This window comes from Mustelus asterias, chromosome 17 (genome assembly GCF_964213995.1).
Source record: "Mustelus asterias chromosome 17, sMusAst1.hap1.1, whole genome shotgun sequence".
NCBI lineage: Eukaryota > Metazoa > Chordata > Chondrichthyes > Carcharhiniformes > Triakidae > Mustelus > Mustelus asterias.
The window spans coordinates 44549198-44558833 of NC_135817.1; the positions used below are offsets into that span (position 1 = coordinate 44549198).

Here is a 9636-nt window from a genome sequence, read left to right on the forward strand (position 1 = left end):
GTATACTGAATTTATGTTCATATCAATGTAATTAATCTCATCCCTTCCACACTAAATAAGTAGAAATCCCAAAGTTTGATACTTGCTTACATTTTCTAACCAAAAGGGTGAGCAGGTGGCCCAACCATGGGTGTTTTATTTTAAAAAAGGAATGTATTCCTTTTTCAGAGTTACAAAGCCAATGCATAGAGTGGCCAGCCAAGCCCTTAATCCATCTCTTTGCTTGCTCCAAAAGCCAATTCGAATTCAATCCAATTCATAGTTCCCACAAAGGTGGTGCCAAGATCCAAATTGAGAAGCTGTTCTAGAAGCAGCACGACACTCCAATTTGTTTTTTGATGCTCTATTATATAGGAAAATGACTAGTCCCCATTTGGTCCCTTTAATAACATTATGGCTGAGGTTTGGAGGATTATTGTAAGAAGAATTATGGCATGAAATGTCCAGCAATCTGCAAAATTGTAAATGTCTAGGCCTAGAAAGTAGGCACGCCATTCATTTTGGGCACCTCACCCATAGGGGGCAAATAAAGAGGACTGAAGAGCAATGCAGTTTGGGCCTCAGACTTCACTACCATCCCCACAGTGGTAGGTGCCAGCTTAGGTCCACGTACCAACGTTTAGGTAGGTGATTGTGTAAGATCACGGAGAACTAGAGGAGTAAAGGTTGGACCCTAAACTGTGGAGGTGAAGGATGGGTTTGGGATCAAGAAAGAACATTGCTGGGATCTGCAGTATTGTTGGGGGATCTGGGAGCGTGATTGGAGTTTGGGAGAGGGGAGAGAAGTTCAGGGTGGTGTCTGGAGCTTGACGCCAGGGGAAAAGTCCCGCAAGATCTCTGCATATGGAGTGGTGTGATTAAGATGACTAACCTTTTTCTCATTCTATGAGTGGTTTTCCCAGAGGCAATCAACATTGGTGTTAGCTGACTCAGGTGTAAGCCACAGTTGTACAATTGAGCAGATGCAGGTTTACTGCCCCTTATTTGTGCAAGTCCCTGCCCTCATGCTTGCTTCTGACCTGGGTGAAAGATGCTTCTTCTTTGGCTCTTACCAACACTGCATCCGGCATGGCCCACTGCAAAGGTGTACACACATTGTGCTGACGCCATATTGAGCACAATGACATTCATACCACAGAAAACCTGTGCGCGATAGAACTGACTTCCAGACTCATACTTCTCCAGAATATTTTCCCTTTAATTCTTAAAGCTGCAGGTGGTAGAATTGATTGTAGAATCAGTGGGGCAATATGCACAACAGTCCATTTCTGACACCACTTTATAGTCTATAGTCTGCATCCCCTGTGCATTCATCAAGCTGCATCGTTATATACGTTTGCTTTATTGACTCACAGCCCTATAAATGTTTTACCCTGTCTTCTTCACATCAAAATCTCCTTGCTGCTCTAGTGAATAAATTGGCAATTTACATCTTATCTAATTTGCACATTTACTCAACTGAAATGAGATTACAGGAAGCATGCCACACATTACTGTGCAAATAGATTGACAAAAATGATTTACATGGAGGTGCTAATGCAGAGAAGTGGTGAGAATTCTAACATTTCATGTTGCCTTAAGTGACATTAAATGCACGGTCAATATTCTGTAAGAAGGGAATTAAAAACCTGAGAGGGTGAGGTGGTAATGTTTGAATTACGATTGCGCTTTCAGCTCTTGAGTAAATGGATCAGGAATTCATAGTATATAATTAAAGTGAGCGATAAGTATTGAAAATTTGGATTCTGTGCTGCGATCAAATAATTTTAAATTACTCTCAGCCTGCTTGAACATGCTGCCCTTCGCCATCAGGTGGCACTGTTGATACAGTGAAGATATTTAGTTGCTGAAACAATTAGTGGAGATGAGAATCTAATCTATTTTATTGTGGTCAAATTATTTTAGTATAACTATAAACCAGGTATAGCAGGTACACTGTAACGTGTGTGCCTATTACACAAGTTAAAATAGAAATGTAAACGGTTGAAAATAAATGGCTGTTTTCTGTTGGGTTGGACATCCAACTTTATTTTTGACAAATTGGATACTGTCTACTGTCATTTCCTGTTATATTCACAAATCCGTCACCAAACGTCATGCTGGTTGACTGATCCACTATAGCGATGATGACTGACAATCATCAAAGATAGAATTTTTTTCTCTACTTGTGTCCAAGATGATGGTGTTTAGTCAAATGCAGTAGACAACAAATTGTGTGAAGAGATGGAAGGAAGCTCAGCAGTCAGAGCAGCCTTTGACTAGTTAGGTATTGAAAGCTGGAAACTTTATCCTAAATAATGCTTCCAGTGGCAAATATGTCTAGTTCCCAGATTCCTTTTATTGATGTAATTGACCTGGTGAGTTAAGGTGAGAAGGGAGAGATACAAAAGGGTCCAGAGGGGCAATTTTTTCACAGAGGGTGGTGAGTGTCTGGAACAAGCTGCCAGAGGTAGTAGTAGAGGCAGGTATAATTTTGTCTTTTAAAAAGCGTTTAGACAGTTACATGGGTACGATGGGTATAGAGGGATATGGGCCAAACGTGGGCAATTGGTACTGGCTTAGTCATTTAAACAAAAAGGGGCGGCATGGACAAGTTGGGCCGAAGGGTCTGTTTCCATGCTGTAAACCTCTATGACCATTTAACCAAACAATACATCAACTATTCAACTGCATTGAATTAGCACTGTTGTGATAGTGTTACATAGTGTACTGTCAAACATCTTTCTAATAATCCAAAGCTGTAGCTGCCAATTTTCATCTGATATCATGAATTATTTGTCAATTCTCGATGTCAATGTTTTTGTGTCCAACTTGTGTATCTGTTTGGGGAAAAAAAATCAATTAGCATATTGAACTTAATAAAAATGACACAATAACAGTGTGATCAAAGTAAAACAAGTAATTTTTTCAAGTACATTTACATTAAACCATATATTGTACACCTCACAAATTGATCATATAGCATATATATTATGTTGATCAATATATTTTATGTAAAACTGACTGTTTTACATTTATTTGTACCATGATTAATTCATGTCTCTGAAACACAATGATTCACTAAATCAACTGAACTGTATATAACGTGGATGTAAAAAATTATTTAACTATGCAGATTATCAAAGATGCACTGAACTTGCTGCCATGTGCTTTGTTTGAAATTGTATTAGCACTTTGCAGCTTGATGTGTAAGGAAACAAAATTATTTGCTTTCTTTCATTTGATACTTTGTGACCTCCAAGGCAGCCATGCCTTTATCCTGCTAAATGCTTAATAGTGATGCTGAGGCAGTTACCCTTTTACTGGAAACTGCTTTTCAATCCATAATGCATATCCTTATTGAATTAACTTTCTTTATTGACTTAACGGTTGCTATCTGTTTCTCAGAAACTCGTGATTCCTGTAACCCATTTAGTACAAGCACGCCATATTTTAGAATTACATAAAATAAGATTCATATAGACAGGTGCTTACTGCATATTGCTAAATGTCACAGTTTCTTGTCATGTTGTGAGTGTTTAAAAGCTTTTCAGATGATTATCACTCTACTGTTGATGTTCTAAATTGAATTAGGAAATGAGGTTAATTGAGCAGAAAACTTATTTAAAATTTTTTTTCCATCCAATTGCTATTTTTACATGTCAGCAAAATATGTTACTTTCTTAGAATGCTTGATTTGGAATGTCAATCTTAGACATGTGCGTATGTTTAACAAGCTGCAGTACTGTCTTGGTAATTTTTTTATTGTATATTCTAATATAGATCTAACCGAGCGATTGCTTTAAGAAATTTATACGGTTGATAACATAATTTGAAATATAGTCCCATTTATATCTAAATAATAATCGTGATGGTGAGTAGGATGTGGATTTGATGTTGGGTCAAATGGAGATCCTGACCCTTCACTCATCACACCAACATTCAGGCCAAGCCCTGGGTCACGCAAGCTCCCCACAATATCCATCTGCTTTCTATTTATACCAGGTCAACTGATCATAGAAACAAAGAAGATAGAAGCAGGAGGAGGCCTTTTAGCCCTTCGAGCCTGCTCCGCCAGTCATTATGATCATGGCTGATCGTCCAACTCATTAGCCTAATCCTGCTTTATCCCCATTACCTTTGATCCCATTTGCTCCAAGTGCTATATCCAGCTGCCTCTTGAATATATTCAATGTTTTGGCATCAACTACTTCCTGTGGGAATGAATTCCACAGGCTCACCACTCTTTGGGTGAAGAAATGTCTCCTCACCTCCGTCCTAAATGGTCTACCTTGAACTGTGATCCCTGGTTCTGGATTCCCCCACCATTGAGAATATCGTCCCTGCATCTACCCTGTCTAGTCCTGTTAGAATTTTATAAGTCTCTATGAGATTCCCCCCTCATTCATCTGAACTCTGGCAAAAACGATCCTAACCTAGTCAATCTCTCCTCATACATCAGTCCCACCATCCCCGGAATCAGCCTGGTAAACCTTCGCTGCACTCCCTTGAGAGCAAGAATATCACACAATACTCTAGGTGTGGCCTCACCAAGGTCCTGTATAATTGCAACAACACATCCCTGCTCCTGTATTCGAACCCTCCTGTACTCGAAGCCATTTGCCTTCTTTACCACCTGCTGCATCTGCACGTTTACCTTCAGTGACTGGTACACAATGACACCCAGGTCCCACTCCACACTCCCCTCTCCCAATTTACAGCCGTTCAGGTAGTAATCTGCCTTCTTGTTTTTGCTTCCAAAGTGAATAACCTCACACTTATCCAAATTATACTGCATCTGCCATTGATTTGCCCACTCGCCCAACCTGCCCAGATCATTCTGAAGGATCTCTGCATCCTTGTCACAGTTCGCCCTCCCACCCAACTTGGTATCATCTGCAAACTTTAAGATGTTACATTTTGTTCCATCATCCAAATCATTAATATATATTGTGAATAGCTGGGGTCCCAGCACCGATCCTTGTGGCACCCCACTAGTTACTGCCTGCCAATTTGAAAAGCGCCCATTAATTCCTCCTCTTTGTTTCCTCTTTGCCAACCAGTTTTCTATCCATCACAATACACTTGCCCTAATCCCATGCGCTTTCATCTTGCACGATGATCTCTTTTATGCGGGACTTTGCCAAATGCTTTCTGAAAGTCCAAACATACCACATCGACTGGTTCCCCCTTGTCAACTCTACTAGTTACATCTTCAAAGAATCCCAACAGATTTGTCAAGCATGATTTCCCTTTCATAAATCCATGCTGACTCTGATCCTGCCACTGCTTTCTAAATGCTTTGCTATAAAGTCCTTGATAATGGATTCGAGAATTTTCCCCACTTCCGATGTTAAGCTTACTGGATTTGGGATTGTTTTCGCTGGAAAGGCGGCGGCTAAGAGGGGATCTTATTGAAACATATAAGATGATTAGAGGTTTAGATAGGGTGGATAGTGATAGCCTTTTTCCTCTGATGGAGAAATCCAGCACGAGGGGGCATGGCTTTAAATTGAGGGGGGGTAGTTATAGAACCGATGTCAGGGGTAGGTTCTTTACCCAGAGGGTGGTGAGGGATTGGAATGCCCTGCCAGCATCAGTAGTAAATGCGCCTAGTTTGGGGGCGTTTAAGAGATCCGTAGATAGGTTCATGGACGAAAAGAAATTGGTTTAGGTTGGAGGGTCACAGTTTTTTTTTTAACTGGTCGGTGCAACATCGTGGGCCGAAGGGCCTGTTCTGCGCTGTAATGTTCTATGTTCTATGTTCTATGTTCTATATCATCACATCGTTTTGCCATTGGTTACATTATAACAGATTCCAATGTTATCATTGGTTACATTAGAACATGGCCCACCTCCATACTTGCCCCATATGGGAGAAAAAAAATAGCCCATAGGCTCTCGTATTGGAAAAGTATGAGGACTGAAAAATATCCACCTGTATTTACTGAAAAGTTGATGAAAAAGAATATTGTATGATACATATTTACCCATTTATACAATATCAATTAGTTTAATTCTATACAGTGCTATTTTTAGCATATTAATAAATGCATTTACTTACATTCATGTTTTCATATTGAGCGGTTTATTTTAACCTGTTTGTTTTCAACTGTTTAATGTCTGTGTTAAAATAGCGCAGAGAGAACTATATGCAAATAGACCAAACAGGTGCTCTAAAAATAGTGCACAGAGTAATTGTATCCACAAATGGGTTATGTTTCTGATGGAGTAGTTTCATTTAATAGCTTCTGTAAATTATCAGCTTAAAAAATCATATGTATATGATGTGTAATGATCAGTACTAACTCTCTTTTGAGAAGAAATTTTTAGGAACAAAGAAAAGCACAGTGCAGGAACAGGCCCTTCAGCCCTTCAAGGTTGTGCCGATCGTGATTCCCTCCCTATTCATGTAAACCAGTTACCTCCTTTTGTTTCTCGGTATTCATATTAAGGAATCAAAGTTCACTTGAAACTATATCATATTTTCTCCCATAAATTACCATCTCTTGTTTCAGAAACACTGTTCAGTGATTGAGATTGTTACTGCAAGCCAGATTGATTGATTAAGGGTGCACTGTTCCATAGAAATGGTGCATTATTAAAGTTATTTTACTCTCTGGTTGCACAAAAATAAACAAGATCCATTTTTCAACTTGCTGTTCTGTGTCTACTGGAAGTGACCTAACTGTCCTTTTACTGGCCACTTGCAGGTCAGCTCTTGAGGCACTGCGTCCTGGAGGGACTGTCGTTTATTCTACGTGCACACTGTCTCAAGCAGAAAATGACGATGTTGTGGCCTCTGTCTTGAATTCTTATGACAACATTCAGGCTGTGGATTTAACAGGCTTGGCACGTTCCCTCGCCGATTACTTCACGTTTGCTGAGGGTGTACAGCATGGACAGTTAGTCGTGCCGGAAAGGGGGAAACCTTGGGGTCCTATGTATAGCAGCAAACTGTGGAAGTTGCACTGATTTGTAATTCAGGTGCAAATTTTAAAAATTGTAAAATTTGGTAATAATTGTGATCATATCAGGTTCAGCTTATGTTGGGGCTTTGTACATACTAATGACTCCAGTTTCTACACATTAGTCATGGTTGTGAGCTACACAAATTATGAAGCTCAGAATTTGTTCAAATGTATGAAAAACTTAGCTGATAAAATGGTTTAGTTAAATATGAGGGATTATGAACACTTAAGTTTTGAGTTGAATGTGTTACTAACTGAACAGCATAAAAGCAAAATATGCTGGAAATACTCTGCAGGTCAGGCAGCATCAGTGGAGAGAAAGAAAGTTTGTGTTTCATTTTGATAACCTTGCATTAGATTTCCAGCATTTGTTTGTATTTATTTCAGATTCCAGCATCTGCAGTATTTACTTGTTTACTTAAATGGCATGCCTTGTTTATGTTTTGTAACTGTACTCTGCACCTTAATGTACTTGTTATAATGTTTTATTCTCCGTTAAAATTGAAAGGGAAAGATAGAGATGCTTATAGCGACCAAATAACTAAGCACAAGAAATAAATATATAAAGATGGCACAATAGAATTTTCTATCTCAATAAGATAGTAGCACCCAGCTGTCAGTGTGTGTTTGTATCTATAACACAATTTATTTCAATGTGATTGACAGCAAAACAGGCCATTTTGGTGACCTACCAAAATTTGTCTTTTGTAAACACTCCCTACTATTCACTGGTGTAACAATTGAAATATTAAGGATAAATTCTCCCCTTCTTTCTCCAGAGAAATTATCTTAGGACCAGGAAATACACTTATTTTGCCTGTTTATATATAATCTCCCAAGAAGGTTCAAGTGAACTCCAACTTTGTAAGTTAAAGCAGTGAAAACTGAAGACCAGCTAATTTTCAATAGTTGAGTAAATTCGCAAGTGCAGGAAGAAAACTAAACATAGAAAATAGAAATGTCAAATTCTTTTAAGGTCTTTTTGATTTAGATGTGCATCCTTTCTCCATTTCCACACTGCAGCATCAGCTCTTTATAAACACCTCTGATTTAGCTGGAGTACAGGGCCAGAGGTTTTACTGAGAGTAGTGGGGGTGTGGGAGTCATTCTGGTAATATCAAAAATTAGCTCATCTCTTCCCTGCCAAATAGTAAAAGAAAATGGTAAGTCATTGTGAACTTTAAATGATACTGAAAATTTGTAAGAAATATTTTTGTACATCTCTGAAACAAGCAGCAAGTATTCTAATCATTGATGCTTGCAGGTAAAACTCCTGTTAAATTCTACTGTATGCAGGCTGTCTGTATGACAGCCCTTAACCAGAACCAAAATTTCTTTCAAATCTCTTACCCCTTGCAGTTCGACAAAAAGAATGAAAGTTTAATGTTGTGTTGGATAGAATAATGCCAGGTAATCTGAGTCCAATGTCTAATAGCATGATTGGAGGGGGCAATGATGCAAAGCTGCCAATATCACTCGGGGAACAAGACAGCTGGTGCTCGAAATGGAAAATGACACCCTCGTATATACAGACATACAGAAATATTAGACAGGACATGAGCTGACCTATCCAGCATGTCTTACATAGTTGTGATCCCTGTGCATCCCACTTCAGATGCTCCTGAGCAACCTGAACCAAATAATCTGATAACGATGCTGAGGTTTAGACTGATCAAGAGTACAGCAAGCTTTACTTTCTGCCCAAGCTGCAGCACTTGTTACTAACGTCAGGCACTGAATTGGAAAAGTGCTCAATTTATCCCCCGTCAAATAGCACATGCAAATAAATTGGAAAATGTTGGCTAAAACACTATCAGTATGTTTCTAGTAGTTTTTCAGAATTAAGGACAGTTCTGTAAGCTGCAGTTTACCTTTTCTGGATTTTAAAATCAATAATAAATTTGATGATTTGTACGTAATTGCTTATAGAAAATACAATATGCCATCATTAAGCTGCTTCCATTAAGCAGCCATTGCTTTACAGCCTCAATATTGCCGCCTCATCTTGCAGGTAGCACTGTGTCTGCATGTTTCACTGCCCCCCCCCCTACTTCCCTTCCCCACCCCCCCACTTCCCTTCCCCACCCCCCCCACTTCCCTTCTCCCCCCCCCACTTCCCTTTCCCACCCCCCCCACTTCCCTTCCCCACCCGCCCACTTCCCTTCCCCCCCGCTCCCCCCACTGCCCCACTTCCCCCCCCACTTCCCCACTTTCCCCCCCCACTTCCCCACCTTCCCCCCCCACTTCCCCACCTTCCCCCCACTTCCCCACCTTCCCCCCCACTTCCCCACCTCCCCCCCCACTTCCCCACCTCCCCCCCCACTTCCCCACCTCCCCCCCCACTTCCCCACCTCCCCCCCCACTTCCCCACCTCCCCCCCACTTCCCCACCTCCCCCACTTCCCCACCTCCCCCCCCCCACTTCCCCACCTCCCCCCCCCACTTCCCCACCTCCCCCCCCCACTTCCCCACCTCCCCCCCCCACTTCCCCACCTCCCCCCCCCACTTCCCCACCTCCCCCCCCCACTTCCCCACCTCCCCCCCACTTCCCCACCTCCCCCCCCCACTTCCCCACCTCCCCCCCCACTTCCCCACCTCCCCCCCACTCCCCCACATCCCCCCCCACTCCCCCACATCCCCCCACTCCCCCACATCCCCCCACTCCCCCACCACCCCCCCCACTTCCC

At 41.3% G+C, this 9636-nt stretch overlaps 1 protein-coding gene across 1 annotated transcript in view; it reads left to right on the top strand.

Moving 5' to 3' along the window:
* nsun3 (NOP2/Sun RNA methyltransferase 3) overlaps positions 1–8867 on the top strand; it is a 43290-nt gene extending 34423 nt beyond the window's left edge. Inside the window, exon 6 of the mRNA XM_078232001.1 lies at positions 6693–8867. Within this exon, the coding sequence (XP_078088127.1) occupies positions 6693–6954 (262 nt within the window). The 3' untranslated portion in view covers positions 6955–8867. The remainder of the gene's footprint in view (positions 1–6692) is intronic.
* Positions 8868–9636: the final 769 nt, after the last annotated feature.